Genomic DNA, 18,925 nt, shown 5'->3' on the forward strand with positions numbered 1-18,925 from the left:
GGAGGAAGTCCTTCAACTTACGGGGCCTGGAGTTGGATGGACAAGATAAACACACAGATACCTCCTCTAAAAAGAAATGCTACAAGAAAATCATGCAGGACATCTCACAAGGGTTCCAAAGAAGGAGAGAGATAGCTCTAGTGGGAGGAAGAGAAGAACTTTCGGAAGAATGTTTATGAAGAATCTGAGATGGGCCTGAGGACCAGTCAACTGCAAAGGTTAAGGAATATAAAATCTGCACGTATTGTGTTTAAAGACCTCAGAAGTCCTAGGGTTGTCACACAATATGGTTCATGGTATTACCATATTTAGGTAATGCATACTGTACCTAATGAAGACGATGTTCTATGCCAACTTTAAGGCCCTAACTACTTAATTCTTCTAAAGTCTAAAACCTGAGTGAACATCTTCTGAAACCAGAAATACTCACCATCCAACGGTGAATGGGCTTACTAGTAAGTCAGTCCATCCTGTTTTTTGACAGCTAAATTAAAACTTCTTTATCTTTCAAGCTAAACCTTAACACCTTTATCCTGTATTTATAATTCTACTTTTGGGAGCAGTTATAAAAGAGGGCTAAGCCCTTCAACCACCTGAATGCAGCAATCTCCTGTTTCTTGCTCTTCTCTATGCTCAAAATACCCAATCCTCTCCAAACTAGCCTTCGCAGGACAACCCCTGATTATCCTGGTGGTTGTCTTCTTCAACCCCTCCCTTGAATCCCCAGAAAAGTGCCACGAATCAAATTCCTGCTGAGAATTAGGAGGGCACGTCTGAGCCCAAACCCAACATTTGTTCCACAGTGGCGACAGGAGCCTATGGTCAGGTAAGACGCAGCATGAAGGGGTGCATGCCCCACTTGCAAGGCCCTTGCATACTAAAGAAAATAGAGTAGACATTTACTGGAATAGGTTATCATTTAAATTCTATTGAGGAAGCTGCTGCAAATCTGTCCAAAATTATTCCAGTTCAAATCTTTGTAGTTTTCTTTAGGGAGTTAGGTATCTGAGGCAGAATGCTGTGAGTTTCCCCCGGAATCTCTTTCCCCTCTTTTTCCCTAGTAATTTAGAATTTTAACTGAGCTCATGGCTGTTCATCAAGACCACCTCCCAGCCCCTTCTGCTGCTAGGTCAGGCCACATGATTAAAATGTTCCCATTAAGGGGTGCCTGGGTGGCTCAGTTTGTTGGGCATCTGTCTTTGGCTCAGGTCACGATCTTGAGGTTTGTGGGTTGGAGCCCTGCGTCGGGCTCTGTGCTGACAGCTCAGAGCCAGGAGCCTGCTTCGGATTCTGTGTCTGCCTCTCTCTCTGCCCCTTGCCTGCTCATACTCTGTCTCTGTCTCTCTCAAAAATAAATAAAAAACATTAAAAAAATATTTAAAAAAGAGTCTCTTATGGTTTGCCTCGCTCTCTGTTTTTATTTTATTTTTCCTTCCTTTCCCCTATTTGTCTTCTTTTTAAAACAAAGTTTGGTTAAATAAAAAGAAAGCACAGGAAGCATGATGACAAGGTGAATTCTGGAGGTGCCAGGAGGACAGGACACAAGGCGCACAATGCTTCTCCTGGCAGTCGTTCAGTTTCGGACATTGTGTGTCCAAACTGCCTCACGGTGCGCGAGCCAGCTTTGCAAATCCAAATATATAAAGTAACAGCAGTCATGGTGTCTCCTAATTTTTTTTAAGACATCAGATACCATTTCTTAGGTACCTCTGAGCTAACTTCTATGTTGAGCAATCATAAGAAAAACAGCCTCTCTGACATTATCCTGTCCACTTTTTTAAAATGTTAGGTGAATTGAGTCCACTCTTATTAAATTATTACTTAATATCATTAAATGCTATTACATAGTTATCTCTGGGCATGTTTACAAATGGATCAGGCCATGCTCTTATTTACAGGATGTCTTTCAAAGACAGAGCCGGCATTGGGTCTTTGAGCTCCTTCGGGTGAATCAGAACCACCATGTCCTGCTGGGCGCGGGGGTGGGGGGCGGTGCTGGCCATTCCTGGCTCGTTAGAGGCCATCGTAGTCACAGTCCAGGAAAGCTGCCATGCCTTGCAGAAGTCCTGGCATGTTTCAGGTTGGCTGTCCTGGTCAGCGAAGCAGCCTGGCTGGGGCCCTTCCAACAGAAACAGGCTTTCCTTGCAGACAAACCTGGCCATATTTGAGCAACCAAACATGGCAGGTGGGAAAACGGGGGCAAGCAGTGTAGAACCCTATTCTCCTATGAATCATCCCAGCATCCTATGTAGGAAAGGCTTCACCATTAGCTCACAGAGTTCAAATGAGGGAAAGGAAGGGGTGGAGTGGGGTTTGGCAAGAGAAGAAACTAGAAGACTTCCCAAATTCCTGAGTTTAGATTGCTGCTTTTCCTTTTCCTGTAAAAAAAAATTCCCAGAAAATCCTAAAAAGGAAAAGCCATCCTTTGCTAGCAAAATGAATGAATGAATGAATGGATTAAAAAATATAAATTAAAAAAAAAATTGGCTACTAACCAGGAGTGGAGATTTTGATGGAAACTGGAAATTATGGTAGAAGAGAAACTGAAAAGTCAAGAAGTTTAAGGCCTAGTTCTTTGAATATACTATTCTTTGTTCCCCATCTTGGGCCCCCATACTAAGGATGGAAGGATTATAACGATGAACTTGAGCTTTTCAAAGCATCTTAGAAGATTAGAAGGCAAAGGGACCTTGGAACCTCCTAGTCCAAGGCTCTCTGCATTGGTCCTACCTTACCTTAACCTCCCTAGGAATCTCCTGTAGCTGGGTCTATAGTCTCCAAGAGAATGAAGTGTGGGCTTCTCAGGGTGATGTCTGCTCAACAGGACCAGGGCCAGTCAGCCTGGGTGATCTGGACTCAGTGTCCTGGAAGGAATCCAGGGAAGTAATAGGTCCAGGAAACTGAACCGGTCTGAGTACTAGGAGTGGGTCAAGGCAGAAAGGTGCTGGTGAAGACTAGCCCGCTGCAGGAGCCCGAGGTACAGACAACAGCAGCAAGGGTTCTGGATGTACTGGGAGGGCTTCAGAGCAGTCAGGTGAGTAAGGCAGGTAAGTAAAGCAGAGCCCAATGAGTCTGGGCTAGAATTGGGTTCATGGACAGCAACCAACACCAAGAGAGGACACTTGGGGGTTATAATAACAGGAACTCCGGGGCAAGGCCCATGGCAGGAGGTGAGTTACAACACCTGAGGAAAATATACAGGGAATGAGGCAAGAAGTATCTCCTATTGAATTCCAGAAGGGGCAGCTCGTTCTGCATGAACACCTTGTGCTCAACCAAGAAGGAGTAGGTACACAGAGCCTGGGAACCAGGTGTGGTCTGAGAGGAAAGGCAGACATCTCTGCCCATCATCGTTCACGTCAGTGAGCAGCACCTTAGAATTCACACCTTATTCCCTCTCTGCCCACATTTCGTTATCACCCCTGATGCTAAACACATATTAAGGCAGAGTTCACACACAACTGGAGCTGGGTGATAAAGCGGGGAGGCCGTGGGGTAGAAGATGGTTCTGTGACTTGGGTCGAACACCCAAGGTCCACGTCCGTAAAATCAAACAGCAAACACAGACACGTGCATGATGACAGGGAGACACAACCCCTCAGACTGTCTGCATGTGAATATTTTGTCCTTCCAAAGCTGCCATCAGGAAGATACTAATGACAAGGAAGAGAATTATGATGAGTGTGGCACTGGGTAGGGAAAGACGGGGCGGGCAAGGAGAGAGAATAGGAGATCAGATCTAACAGATTCTTCTCCAAATGTTTATGATTAAAGCTTCCAACGAGGCGTTCAAGGCTTTACTTAGACGCTGCAATGCCTATTTTTAACAGAACGATACCAATTTTGAATTGTAGTTCTGAGGGCAGTGGAATGATTCTAAGTGGCTGTGCGAGCTACAGCACATTTTTACCAAGAGAACCATCACTGCAGAGAGGGCAGATAAAATTAGTATTAAATGCTTAATGTTATTGCTAGCATATTAGTTTTAGATTCAGTCTAGGATAAAGTCATTTTTACTTGCCTGAATATGCTTTATAATATGTCAAGGCGATTTATATAATCAGCATGTACAGTGTATTTGTGCCCTTTTTATTGAGCATGTAGCCTACTTTTATTTTATAAAATGATGATAGGGATGTACTGTTTTTGGTCTTGCTTTTATCCTCGGGATAGCTTGCTTTCAGATTTGTTGGTGGGTCCTGCAGAGGTGGGACGTCTACACCCTATAAGCACAATGTAAACCTTTTTATTCCAATTCTTGCTCCGGCTTCACCAGGAAGAAGGGGCCTTGGCGGGTGGTAGGGCTGATGGGCAGCGGTGGGGGCCCATGACGGGGGTCGAGGGGAGACAGTGCTGCACCCAGAGGTGTGAGGCCCAGAGACCCAGGGAGGAGTGTCAGCCAGTCCACGTGGAGTGGGTCTAGAGCAGGTAGGGCAGGTGTGGTGAGCATGGCCGGCGGAGTGGCGAGTTAAGGGCAGGTTTAGAAGCCTCCAGAGGTCAAGCTGAGGAGCTTGGATTTTATTCTAAAGGAGCCAGGAAAGGATAGCTTCAGGTCTGTGTTTTGGAGATCAGAGCTAGCAGTTCTCGACTGGAAGGACCAGAACAGGAAAGACGGGGCAGGGAGACAATTTCTAATGCTGCCGTCCGTAATCTGGAGTCTGCAACAGAAGAAAGGTAGAAGCAGAGGAAAGTACAGGATGGACTTTGTGGAGAATAGAAGCAATGGAACTTAGGAACAACTGCTCTGGATCTACCCTATCCTTTTTTTTTTTTATGTTTATTTATGCCTGAGAGAGGGAGAGAGAGAGAGAGAGAGAGAGAGAGAGAGCAAGTGGGGGAGGGGCAGAGAGAGAGGGAGACACAGAATCCGAAGTAGGCTCCAGGCTCTGAGTTGTCAGCACAGAGCCCGGTGTGGGGCTCGAACTCATGAATCTCGAGATCATGATCTGAGCCAAAGTTGGATGCTTAACCAACTGAGCCACCCAGGTGCCCGGTGGATCTACCCCATCCCTCGCCCCATCACCAGGGATATCTTTCGGTTCTCTTACATTCAGCTTTGCTCTAAACTGTGGTGTGGGAAGGGCAGGTCCTACTGTTCACTTTTTTCATTGGAAAGTAACACATGTTCAACAGAGAACATTTAGAAAACACACAAAAAGGGTAGATAGAAAACAAAACAAAGTGTGCGTGCACACACACACACACACACACCCAGCCACACTGCTCAAAAAATGAGCACTCTTCACTTTTATGGCATATTTGTTTTTACTATATTTTCTAGGCATTGAGATTTGTTGGTGTTTATTTTTTAAATTGATTATAAAGCACTGTATACATAATTATGTATTCTATTTTTCATGTACTTATGGCATTTTCATTACTATATGGAAAACATGTTTATAAACATCATTTTTGTTGGATAGATAATATTTCACCAAATGATAAACATCATCATTTACTAAACTATTTTCCTCTTATTGGACATTAATTTCCACTATTTCTTTTTTGTAAAAAACACCATAATGAGTCTCTCTCTGTGTAAAGCTAGTTTATAACTTAAGATTGATTTCTTGGGATAGACGAATAGAAAAGGAATTTACTGGATCAAAGGGCATAAATGTTCTTGAAGACTTGACCTATATTTCAAAACTACCTTCTAAAGAGTTTCAATCAATTCACACTCATTCTAGAAAAGTATGAAAGTGCATCTCATGTCGCCATTCCTTGGTTAATACTGGAAATACTTTTTTGTCAGTTTATAAGTGAAAATGGTATCTTAGTATTTCAAGGCACATCTTTGATTATAAATTTATTGAATATTATTATTCCTATTTCCTCTTCTGTGGGTTGGTTTTTGGGGGCCCTTGCTTCACATTTTTGAGCCTCTCAGCTTCCCCACCTCTTTCAAAACACATCTTTTTGTTGTTTGTCTTTTAAATTTCGATGGTTCCTTTGCTGACATCAAAATATTTAAATTTTTAAACAGTTAAATCCATTGATCATTTGCATTTAAGATTTCTTCTCTCTTTTTTTTTTTTTAATTTTTTTTAACGTTTATTTATTCTTGAGACAGAGAGAGACAGAGCATGAACGGGGGAGGGGCAGAGAGAGAGGGAGACACAGAATCGGAAGCAGGCTCCAGGCTCTGAGCCATCAGCCCAGAGCCTGACGCGGGGCTCGAACTCACAGACCACGAGATGGTGACCCGGGCTGAAGTCGGACGCTCAACCGACTGAGCCACCCAGGCGCCCCTCTTCTCTCTTTTAAACATAGCAAGTCTTCCCTCTCAGAAGATTGATAAATGTTTCATTTAAGTGTATTTTTAATGGACAAATTACCCCTAACCTTGCCTTTTCACTAGAATGTAAATGGTCTTTCTTTCTTTCTTTCTTTCTTTCTTTCTTTACAAATGCTTATTTATTTTTTTTAATATGAAATTTATTGTCAAATTGGTTTCCATACAACAGGGCTCATCCATAGATGGTTTTTAAGACAGTAGGTTGATCGGTTGAATGAGAATAATGGCACTTTCTGGACTAGACTAACTTTTCAAGGTCCCAGACTGCGCGTGAGGGCTTCTAGATGGAGACCCAAGGGGTACATGGATGCTAAAAGAGGTGCTCCCAGGAAGTCTACATCTCCTTCTTCCCACATCTTGGCAACCGCATCAGATTTTACCCTGCCATTGGAAGAACCCATGCAGCCCATCCCTCAGTCCCAGGCCCCTTTTTCTCAGTCTGTTCAATAACCCAGTCTACCATCATGTTCATAAAAGGACCCTGTGTTTTGCCTTAAAAACGTAATACCACTTCTGAAAGTATCCGCCTCACTTTCTCACACTTCTTACCCATATCGATGACGACCCACATCGCGGATGAGCCTCTCGGAGAGGTAGGCGCCAATTCGATCCAGTTTTTCTGGAGCTGAAAGGGCGTAGAAGGTCAGCTTCTCCATGTTGGTCTTCACCAAGCCATCCTGCAAAAGACAGGCCCTCATGTGTCACTGTGGCCGTTCCATGGCTAGAAGGGTTCAAGTCTAAAAGTAAATAATATGCCAACTTAATCATCATTTAGCAGAGCGCCATTATATATGTGACAACCCCCTCGTGTGGGTTTCAGGGATACAGGGATGACCAAGGCATGGTTCCTGCCTTCCAGGAACACACAACTTAGCCCACAATATGCCAGCTATAAATGAGAATAGTGGTGTAAGTGTGCATATGTATGTGTATGCGTGTGCATGTGTATATATATATACATGAATGTATAAATATGCATGTGTGTATGAATAATAAGGCTTCATTGAAAGCAACTCAGAATTAAAATATGCTGGATATCCAGCACCAAGGCATGAATGGGAAGAGGGGGCAGCTTAGCAGCAATTAGGGAATTCTCCAGAGGATGCTGGAAATGTGACCCTTCAACTGTCTATCAAGAAGCTGTCATTGATTTCCAGAGAGCAAGTCGAGAATATGTCACATCCTGACATTTCCAAAACCACACGACCTGTAATGCAGCCTGAGTGGGGAGTGGCAGCTTGGAAGCCAGTAAGCCAGGCCCCCGGCGTCCATACACCCAGACCACCTGACAGGTACCAGAGGGAGCCACAGAGAAGACATGGGCTCCTGAGCCAAAACCCGAGAATGGAAGTACTCACGCTAAATGGCAGGGACATAGAACCATCAAGGGAGTTAGCGGTTCAAGGAACCATCACTCAGATAGACATGGGTGGGAAAGACGTCTCAATTGTATAGCAAAGGCCCAAAGCGTGCCAAGACAAGCTTCCAGAGCCCTCTGCAGATCCTGACTCCAGAAAGATCCAGACCTCCTCTGCTTGCAGGCCCCCGGCCGCCTCTCCCCACTGACCAGGGTCTGAGCAGGCCCAGCGGCAGGAGGCCCGGGAGACCCGCCTCCCCCTCGCAGCCCTGGATGGGGTGAGACAGCGTGGGGTGAAGCCAGGCGGAGGTGGGACCCACCTCGGGATCCTCAGGGAAGATGTTGTCAACCAGCCTTTTGTACCTGGGGCGTAGAGCACCGCAGCAGCCACACACACCTGTAATGGCAAGAAACACCCATGAGCGGAGCCTCCCAGGCAGGCTGAGGGGACCTGGCGACCAGGCCAAGGCGGCTCGTAAGGAGCCAGACCCAGGTGGAGAACAGAAAGGTCCCTCCCCCAGAGTGCCAGGGCCCCTGCGCTGGGCGTCTCCCACGACTGGCACACATTCCAAACCTTTGCCCTTTCCGCTTCGTGTCTTTTGCTTGGGGGTCAAGGACAGCGGCATATGGGAGTGTGATGCTAGCACACCAGCTCTTGTTCACGAAGCCAGGCCGTGGAGGAGCATTTGGAGGGGTGGGAGCTTCCCCAAAGGTCAGGTGCTACCCTACATATATTTCCCCGGTTCCCTGACATGCAGGCAGGCGTGCACACGTGGACTGTCTCTCTCTCTCTCTCTTTCCCTCTCTCGGGCAGGACTATAAACCTCCTCCCGCAGCCCAAGAATCTCGCCGGTGTCCTGGGAAGGTGGAATTCGTTCCTCCCAATGCCCCTCATGGACTCCCTACTTCTTTTATTCTCTGCTCCTCAATCCCCTCTGCCATCCTGTCCCCTGGGGCCATTTCCATTACAGAATGTTAGATGAAACTATGATAAATTAACATTACCATTAATTATTAACATTTGAAAATGCATCTTTAATGCAGTGTGCAGTGGTGTTTGAAAACCATGGTGTTTCAGGGGCGGGGGGGTGGGGCCTCAGGGGCCAGCCGGGTGGTGGTCCTGTAGGCGGGCCCCCCCCACCCCATGAAGAGTCCACCAGTCTGTGGCTAAACGAGAGACTAAGAACAATGTGGTACATTTTTAGAAAGCTGAATCTATTCCATTTAGAAGACTGTTTGATATGACCTCTTTGTCGTTTGCTGCTGTCAAATGATGGTGTTAGGAAATCAGCAATAATAGAACAAACCTTGGGAAAATGAAAAACTGACTCTTTTAAGGTCATAAAAAGTTTTCAATGAAAAGGAAATTGAACCATCTGGGAACCGATGCTGTCCAGCCTTCCTCTGGCTGCAGGGATCTCTCCTTCGGCATCCCAGCCGCAACCCTCACTGCCCGGTGGGGGGAGTGGGCACTCTGGGGAGGAGCGGAGGGGAGGGAAGGGAAGGGCCTGGGAAAGTCCACCACCCCCCCCCAAAAATAATTGCTCCCTCATTCTACTAATTAATGCTTAATTCTGCTTGTACAAACTCTCCAGTTGAAATGCAAATGCACCCTGGAAGGATCAAGCCTATGGGTCATTCAGAAAAGAATGACTTACTTTAGTGGGAATTACTTTAATCACACAAAGAGCTTTACAGCTGTGAAGAAAAGAGGCTCTCTGGGAATTTTGATGGGGAGGGGGTGCAGGGCGGCCGTGCCAGGAGGAGGAAGGAGCAGAGATTTGGGCCATAGGGGTGACTGGGATACAAGGGAATGGGTGCTATCTTGGAGACGCCAAGGGGCACCCCGAAGAAGGACTGATTCATGACACCCCTCGCCCACACCGCGGGTAGCTGTGTGTCCCCGCCTCCCACTTGCTAGGGGACAGAAGGACAGCAGAACTGGTCCACGGCTGCAGAGCCAGGCCCTCCCGGGTCAGGCTCGCTGGGCTGGCCTGGCATCTCCTCATCCCCTCTCTGCCCACGCCTGGGAGGAGGCGTTAGGGCTCTGGCTGGCTGGCATCCAGGGCCAGTTCTCACGACGGAGCAGCTCCGGGGGTGGTGTTCTCCATCTTGAGCCTCCAAGCCCGGGATTTAAACCCGTCCTCCTTCCCCCCTTAGGCCACCCTGCCCTCTGCCAGGTGCAGCTGTCAGCAGGCTTCTTCCTAAGATGCCCCCAGGATGTGCCCTCTGCTCTCTGGGCAGCCTCCTTCCTCACCGTCCCCAAACCCCCAAACTGGGAACACAGGAACACGGGCCCTTTGTGTCTTAAGGGAGTGAGAAAATAGCAACACAGAGAACTTAGAACTGAAAAGCCCCAGTGTCAGTCCCTTCCCCAAACATTTCTGGAAGACCGATGAGGCAGGGCCTGCACAGGACAGAGGCCAAGCTCACAGTTGTTAGAAACTCTGACTTGTCGAGAAAATACCCATTTTGGGTACTCAGGGTAGAGACCTCTGTGCAGGGGCACCAAGGGGGTTTGGGGGTCTTGACTACAGCAGCACGGCCAGGCCCGCTGGCTCAGTTTCTTCCCAGTAGAAACCAGGCAGCCTGCTGATCTCCTGCTCGTTTGTGTTCTAGAAGGGGTGCACCTCAGGATGCTTCAGTGCCTCCTTCTCTGATGGGCCTCTTCCTGGAATGCACAAAGGCCTGGAGGAGCCAGCAGGATAGGGCCCCGCTGGGAGCCAGTCATATTCAAGGTCCCAGAGCACTTTCCCACCAGACAGGGAGAGGTAAGGAGGCCCGGAGAACAAGAGCAGAGAGCAGATACCCCCTATCAGCAAAGCCGCCATTGCTCCGGAGATGCTTCCTGACTTGCGCCCTAGTGCTCCTTCCTAGTCTGTTTTTTCTTTCCAACCTCCTCAGACTCCTTGAGAGCGTATGAGGCAAAGTGGTCGACAGCATGGCTTTTCCAGTTAAATCCCAGCACTGCCTGCCGCTTCCCAGATGTGTGACGTTGAGCAAGGAAGGACACTGGGCGAGAATGTCAAAAAGCTGTTGTGAGTTGATGGCTGCAAGCCCTTACAGCAGGCTCACCAGTAGGGTCCTTCCCTCTGCATCCCCGGGCCTAGAACCGCTGAGCCCTTGCTGAGCGGGGCTTTCTGCCACGCTTTCCCCGCTGAGCACTTGCTCAGCAACAGCGACCAAGGCCAGCGGACATCCAAAGGCCTGAGAAGTGAGACTCGAGGCACGTTCCTTCAGATCAAACCGCACTGACCTGTGGGTCTGAAACGCGTACCACCTGCCCAAGGCAGCTCTATGTATTTGCCAGTCACAATAACTTGACCTCCACCTCTAGTGACTGCCAGCACCCTCCCAAAGCCAGCGTCCCCGAGAACCTTCTTGCCTCAGCACTAACTCTGCAAACCCCAATGCAGATGTGACATGCCGGAGGCTCACGTGACAGAGCAGAGTCAGGTGCAGCCGAGATCAAGCAAGGGGGTCACTGGAGAGAATCCACAGGACTGGGCCTCAGAAGGTCTGTCACTAGCACAGCCACTGTCATGCATTGAGACAGGAAGACAGAAGGGAAGTGAGAGAAAAGGCTGGGGTTTTGCTTGGCTTCTTTTTGGGCTTCTAGTCTTGCTAGGACCTGCATCGTACCCTATTCCACACATGCCTTGTAATGCAAAGGTAATGTCCTTCTTGTGCCGCAAAGAGTTAATGATTTCTCTGGAATAGATAACATCTAAGGAAGGACCAGGTGACCGAGGAAGCCATCATATGCGTGTTCCAGAACACAGGTGCTGGATATCTCGATGCCAAGGCCCCCCCGGCTCTAAGGAATGACACCTGGGTTCTCATCTTTGTTCAGTAAAAACCCCCAGACCCCAAAGAGAGACGAGACTCGGGCCCCTTTTCTTTCCGACTCTCACGGATGGTCCGTCTATATCTGCTCTCTCTACATCTTCAATAAAGATGCCTGTTTCCGCCTCCTGCTGGCTCATCAGCGTGAAGCCAAGGACCCTCTTGCCTGGTCCTGCGGGACCTCCCCCTCGGTCCTCACACCCAACCTGCCGGCATCACTCTGGTGGAAGTGAAGGTAGACAGACTTCAGTGAACTGACAAGCACATGGGGTGGAGGGAGAACAGAGCTGCCTTCCCCAGACCATGTTCTGTGACACACTGGTTGTGAGACGCTAGCAAGAACCCCCCAGAAAAAGGGTCTAAGGACAAATAAATATATGAAACGGAGCAAATATATGAAATGTGAAAGTGTGCATACCAAATCTCCCTATTCCAGATTCACAGTGCAAATCAGCCTGTTACAGCCTCTGGAAAGTCATAAAGTAAAGGAATCTGTGGAGATATGTTCAAGCCAACCTCTCATTTTTTTTTTTTTTGCAATTACAAATATCACCTTGATGAATACTTTTAACGTCTTTTTCCAAGGCACATGCACAGCCTATCACAATGGGATAGAAAGTGTATTAACGTAGTACATTGGAAACAGAGTTAATTTTAGATTTGAAAAGTACTGGGTTCAAGTCCTGGTTCTGCTGTTTTATCCATGAGACTGTTTCCTCATCAATATAATAAGAGGAAAAGATTTTCCCTAAGATACAATTCTTAGGGAATTTGCCACGGAATCTAGAAAAGGCGAGATCACCTAGAGCTTTGATAGTCAGGGGAAGGGCTTCTCAAAAGAGGGACAAGCAAGATGTGGGGTGAAACACACAGTGGGTGCTTTATTCCTCACATGTCAGGCACAGTGCGCTAAAACACTTCACAAGTGTTAGCTCCTTAAATCTTTACAACAACCCATAGATGGCACTATTTTATCCCCATTTTACAGATTTGGAAACTGAGGCAGCAAAGGGTTAAGTTACTTGCCTAGAGTGACACAGCTGATAAGTGGCAGCCCAGGATTTGAACCCCCAAAATCTACTTCTCCAGAGGCCACGATGTTCTTAACTCCCATACCAGGGAGGGGATGGGTTAGCACTGCCACGGAGCTGGGAGAGCCAGAGGCTTAGACGGAAAGAGAAGAACCACCAAGGCATTGTGCCCTGGAGGAAAGCACAATACGTCACCCCCAAATATGCCTCTTTGACATAGAAAGTATTTTGACCTGAAGGTAATCAAGAAGCAAAAAATGTAGAAAAAAACTCCCCCTTTTCTGCATAAAGGCAGGAGAATCTCCTTTCGCAGGCAGAGAAGGCACCAGAGGAATCTGCAAACTTTGTTAAGCTAACCCATATCTCCCTAGTTACTTCTTCACCATTTACCGTTTTCATCACTTTCAGCCCCAACCCGTTTGTCTTGTCAATTCTTCACAAATTTCTTGGGTTCGATTTTTTTTTTTTTTTTTTTTTTTTTTTTGCCTAAAAGGTATGAAAGCGTCCTGCTCTTCTCAAATCTTGGGGTCGTGTTCTCTAGTGAAGGCCCCCATGTCCGTGTAAAATTTCAAACGTATGTGCTTTTGTCCCGCTAATCTTTGTCAGTTTATTTTTATTTATTTATTTAAGTTTATTTATTTATTTATGTTGAGAGAGACAGAGACAGCATGAGTGGGGGAGAGGCAGACAGAAACTGGGAGGAGAGAGAAGAATCCCAAGCAGAGCCCCACACGGGGCTTGAACTCACGAAACCGTGAGATCACGACCTGAGCCGAAATCAAGAGTCGGATGCCTAACCAACTGAGCCACCCAAGTGCCCCTGTCTTTGTCAGTTTGATTTTCAGACCCAGGCCTCAGAGGGTAAGGAACGCTTTTTTTTCTTCCCTAAAATCTCCAACTGTGAAGTGCACGCCAGTGGGGAACTTACAGACGTGCAGATCCTGGTTGAGCCCCCAGGGCTGGGGCTTGAAAGCCCGCATCCCCTCCACACCGCTCCCCGGTGCTGCTGGACCAGGGACCGCACTTTGAGTCTGCGAGGCACCTGGGCGCAGTGGTTAAGAATTTGGGCTCACGGGTCAGACAGGCTTAGGCTGAAGTCCCAGCTCTCCCCACTTCCGACTGTTTGACCTTGAATAAGTTACCTCACCTAAAGCCAAGTCTCCTCACATGAAAAATGAAGACGGTCATGGTTCCTTCCCAGGGGGCTGGGGTGGGGGTTAAGGGATACCTCGGCCCTCGACATCCTCTCTCTTCAACTCCCTTGAGGGAAAGACACAGGGGAGCAGGCTGGGTCAGACTGAGGACAGCTTTAAGCAACAGGCCGACAAGTTTAGGTTTTGCCTGCATTACCAGGGAGCTCTGGGAGCAGTGAGCAGTGGGTGACAGTGACCGTCAACCTGGAGGTGGCACGCAGGACGGGACACGGAGATTTAAGGCAGAAATGAGTGAGTGGATCGCCCCAGGTTGGAGGGTAAATGCCTGCAGTGAGGGATGCTATCCGGATGGGAGAGGGAGGGGCAGAATCAGCCGGACTGGAGGGGCTCTGTGGGCGGGGGGGGGGGGGGGGGGAGAGGTGGATGGTACCACGTGGGACCGCAGGCTTTCAGGTACAATGACGGAAGGCCAGCAACACCCTCCACCGAACCGGAGAAGACACGGGTGGCTGTGGCCAGGGAAGGGGGGGACATCAGGTGGGCCAGCGTCTAGCAGGCAGTTGGTGAGGAGGCCAAGGGCTTGTGAGAGACACCAAGGCTGGAGCTCGGAGCCTCGTCGGCCCAGACATGACCAGGAGTGCTTTCAGACAGGATCCGATGGCTCAGGGCAAATGGGCAGGAGGAGCAAAAGGCAGGGCCCCCCCGAAGACGGCTGCCTTGTCTTTTCCCTCTGATGCTTTCTTCCTATTTCCCCTCCCTCTACTTCGCTGTAAAGCATTTCACCTTTTCCTCATTTCTCTCACCTTCCCTAAAGCCCTCCAACTAAGGCATTTGGGACCTTCAGGCTGCTCACAACGGTCCCAGGAACATGCCCTTATTAGCACCCTGCTGAAAATCAAAATTGTCTGCTTCAGTGATCTGATTATCTAATTCACAAGATGCTAACAGCTGATGAACAGTCTTCCAGAGGGCATACGCATCTTTTTAAAAAGCCCTAAAAGCTAAACAAAATAATCTCTAACAGTAGAATCTTGGAGGCATGGCGCAGGGGTAGAGTGTTTATATGAGGAAGCCAGTATACAAGTGTCTGTAAACTGATCTGCTATGCTGGACTTGGAGTTTTTTGTTGCCTTTTTTTTTAACCCTTTACATACCCGGTTTTAAGGAAAATTAGGTAGAGAAGCAAAATTAATAGGCTTGCTCTTTGGGGGCAGAGAGGAGGTATAGAAAAAGTTAATTGCTTTTTTGTTTGTTTTTAAGCAACCAGAGGTAACTTTCAAAAGAGGAGGGGTGGACAACTCTGAAGCCACATAGCTGACCCTATCCTGGTTGGAGGAAACGCAAGAAAGAATCACTGAGGAAAAGAAACATAATGCCATTTATGTACCGTCTTATCCGCTCAGGGTTAGAAAGGGACCAGTCATAGAACTAAAGAGATTTTTTGGAATCTCAGCGAGAGGGCAGAAAGCCTTGAGCAGCAGTCTGCACTTCCTGGGTAAGTAATCAGAGCCGAATGCAGGAGATGAAAGTCGCCTCTCTCATAAGGGAGAGAGCTGGTGGGGCTTGGTCAGGAGCCCTGGCCTCTAGGTGCCAAAGCAGCTCAGGGGGTGATGGGAACCCACAGGCACCGCTAGAAAGCTTCCAACCGGAAGACAATGGATTCAAAGTAGCCACAACCCAGCTGGGGAAATAAACCAAAGAACAGAAGACGCAAAGAACAGAAGACGTTTAAAAGAATGTGAAAACAGTTCATTGCCACGAGAGATTCAGTGACACATTTATATATATATTTTTAGTCCCGCTACTGACAATACTTATTCTTAATGTTAGTACATAGAAGTAGGTGGGGTTTAACGCACCGCCATGTGCCTTTTACATTCTGAGCCATTTTATTTTTAAGGCAGAAGTACTTTCCCTTAGGGCTCTCTCGTACTCTCCAGGGATCATGTCTAGCAGATCCAACCACACGAAGCTAAACATAAATTTATTAAGGGTCCTCCTCTGTCTCTGGGACCTGTCTTGCCTAATATTTTTATACCCATTTTAAGAAAGAGAAGGACAAATGTTATGGCCAACTTCACTAGAATATAGCTGCTCTGGTTACTGAGAAATCACATCAGTAGGGATTAACAGTGTCCGATGACAGGATTTCAGTGGCTTCCTCGAACTTGAAAACTCTAAGAATAGTTAGACCTGCCCCAGTGGCTCTACCCCTCCCTTCCTGCCATCTCCCTATGGCTCATTCTGCCCTAACTGTACGAGCCATATTGTACAGATTTTTTTACCCCTGCTTCATTCCTCTTCACAACACTTGTTACAAATTGACACACTTTCTATGTGTCTGCACTCTGTCTCCCCCGCTTGCAGGTAAGTTTCTGGAGAGCAGGAACCTTGCCTGTTTGTCCCTGCTGAATCCCAGAGCCTGGACAGGGTCTAATCTTTTGGGGCCGGGGGCTGATGATCGTACATATTTGCTGAATGAAGAATGAGTGTACGACTGGGCAGAAAAGGACTCACGAATGTCAGAGTCAGTAAGGGGAGGACAAGGCATTTAGCAAAAGACCTCTGTTCCCTAGCAGGGCCCAGGGAAATGGGCATGTTGGAGAACCACTGGCTCCAGCCCATCTTCTGGGGTTGTCACCACCTGTGCCTCTTGAGGCTAAGCTCGCAGAGCCAATCACCCTCCAGGTGGGGGGGGGTAGTGAGGGGGCAGGCAGCCTGGAGTCAGGGTTCCCCGTGCCCTGCCCCTGCCACACACTGCCCCTCCCCCTGCCCCACCTTGACCTGTAGCTGCAGCCCTGACTGCTCATCAGAATCACCTTTGAATCTCAGGAGGGGCCAGAGGTGTCGCTCTGTGATTCGGGCACACAGCCAGGGGCAGAAGCACCAGCCCAGCTCCTTGCTGCCCAGCATGTGTGGGCATATCTCAGTGCTGCTGGCAGCCTCTGGGGACTCTGGACCTCTCACCTCCCTGCCAGCAGCATCTGTGTCCCTGCAACTCCTACGCTCTGCAGCCCTGTTTCTCCTTTGCTCTGTTTGCCTGATCCGGTCTCCTCTACTGATCTGTCCCCTAGGGGCCACCCACTAACCAGGGCAATTGGGAGTCTGAAACAAACAAAAACCTCAAACACCAAATACATCATTCTTTAAAACATCTAGGGTCCCATTAACACAGAGTCATCTGCCAGGCCCCCTGAGATACAGTGCTCATTCCCTTGGAGTCCTTCCTGTCCTTCATCACTGCCCCAGCTTCTCATGTGCTGATCTTTAATATTAAAACACACACACACACACACACACACACACACACACACACACAAACACAAAAACACCAGGGTTTACTACCTTCTCTGTGCTTAGCACCACACCAAGCACTTTACAAATATTTACTATAATACTCCTAACAATGCAATAAAGTATGTAGTACTGTTATCCTCATTTTATAAAGAAGCAGGATCAGAGAGGTTAAGTGCCCTGCCCAAGGTAACACAGCACATGACATTCTGCCATAGGGCTTCTCTAATTCTCCCATCACTTTCCCTAAAATATATCCTCAGCAATTTCTCAGGTTCATCCCGTGCTTTCTTTTGCCACAGCCACTGTGCTAGGATGCCTCCTTGGCATCTGATATCCAGTCCTTGTAAATGCCACTGGGCCGGTCTCCTTGCTTCACGTCATTCTCTGTATACTTTTGAGGCAAATTGTTGCTGGGTTTAGTTTCACAGCCAAGCAGTGAGTGTGGCTAGCCACTACATTAGATGTCATCACTTCCACTTTGTATTCAACAGGGGATGGCCCATAAAGGGGGGGGGGTGCATGCTCTGGTCTGCATGCCCCCCCAGGGGGCGGTAGGCAGGCCTCTCCCCCAGGCTTTACTCCTGCGACTGCTTGGCCCAGCCGCCAGAGGCCATGCCAGCTGTAAGAAGAGAGGGGGGGTCTGCAGAGGAGCAGACAGGGGGAGCCCCCCGGTTATGGACAGCCCCACGGCTGCAGATGAGAGGGGGCTGGGGTGACGAGGACCGGGCAGAAGCTGGAGATGGTGAAGAGGCAGGAGAGTCACAGACTAACACCTGCTAGGTCCTCCTTGAATGACCTCCATTAATAGCACCCCAGCTCCGGGCATTACCGTCCCCCTGTCAGCTGCTTTATTGTACCATCTCACATTCTTCTTACCACCGCTTGCTCAGCCTAAGTCATTCCAGTGACTCATATTTTCTTCCCCCCGGATAAACTGTAAATTCCTCAGGTCTCTTTCCTCTGACTGCAGTACAGTATCCTGAGCCCAGCAGGCCTGGAGGAAAGCTGGTGTGACGTATAATGCCTTTGATCAGCGTGAGACCCAGAGAAGTCACCTCCTCTCCCGGCCCTTGGCTTCCTTTTTAGAAACATCCACTGCATTCTCCCCACTCACCAAGAAAAATGCCTTTCGGCTCAAAATAGTTCATATTTATTTTCTTAGCTTTATAATCCCCTTGTAAAGGCAAGGCCTGACCTGGATCGCCCTTACCAAAACAAACTAATTCTATTTAAGCAATTTACAATAAAATTTCATCCAGGGCTGATAGCATGGACACCCCTTCCAGATGAATTGGAGGAAACAGAACAAAGTTCGGAGAGAAAGGGGTGTAGACTCAAGTGCCTCCGGAGAGGGCCAGGCCTGTGTCCAGCTGATGCTAACTGACCCAGCACATTGCACAGTACTTGTGCTTGCTGGGTGTGGTGGGGAAGAGGAGGAAGTTTAAAATATATAGTTTCTGCCATCGAGGAATTTACTCTCCAGTTGAGACCACACACATTTAAAGGTCATGGTGTGTCACAATGAAACAAAGGAGTCCATAAGCCTGAAGAAATCTCTGGCAGTTTAATGAGTCCAGGAAGGCTTCCTGGAAGAGGCAAGATCTGAACTGGATCTCTAGAGGCAGAGACAGCTGGTAAGTATAGGTGAATCCACAGAGAGAAAAATCAGCAGCTTTCCAAAGGGGAAACATGTAAGAAAACCAAAAAGGTTCTACCTTCTCTTTTTCCTTTTTATTCTTGTTTCTGATTTTAAAAGGAATACGTGCTCATGTGTATACATGTGTAAAATAGGAAAACGTAAAAATGAATGGAAATATCACCTGCAATCACACTATTTGTGATTATTAACATTTTAGTGTATTTAAGTGTTCACGTGGCTAGTAGATTCTGTATTAGGCAGCACAGAGATAACGGGACATTTCCATCATCACAGAAAGTTCTG

At 48.0% G+C, this 18,925-nt stretch overlaps 1 protein-coding gene across 1 annotated transcript in view; it reads right to left on the reverse strand.

Moving 5' to 3' along the window:
- The window catches only part of EFR3B (EFR3 homolog B), a 46,465-nt gene extending 39,508 nt beyond the window's left edge, over positions 1 to 6,957 (reverse strand). Inside the window, exon 1 of the mRNA XM_047069401.1 lies at positions 6,848 to 6,957. Coding sequence (XP_046925357.1) covers positions 6,848 to 6,954 — 107 coding nt within the window. The 5' untranslated portion in view covers positions 6,955 to 6,957. The remainder of the gene's footprint in view (positions 1 to 6,847) is intronic.
- Between the last annotated feature and the right edge of the window lie 11,968 nt (positions 6,958 to 18,925).

Source organism: Lynx rufus, unplaced genomic scaffold, assembly GCF_022079265.1.
Source record: "Lynx rufus isolate CCGP_SWC_20201006 ecotype Redwood Valley unplaced genomic scaffold, mLynRuf1.p SCAF_8, whole genome shotgun sequence".
Taxonomy (NCBI): domain Eukaryota; kingdom Metazoa; phylum Chordata; class Mammalia; order Carnivora; family Felidae; genus Lynx; species Lynx rufus.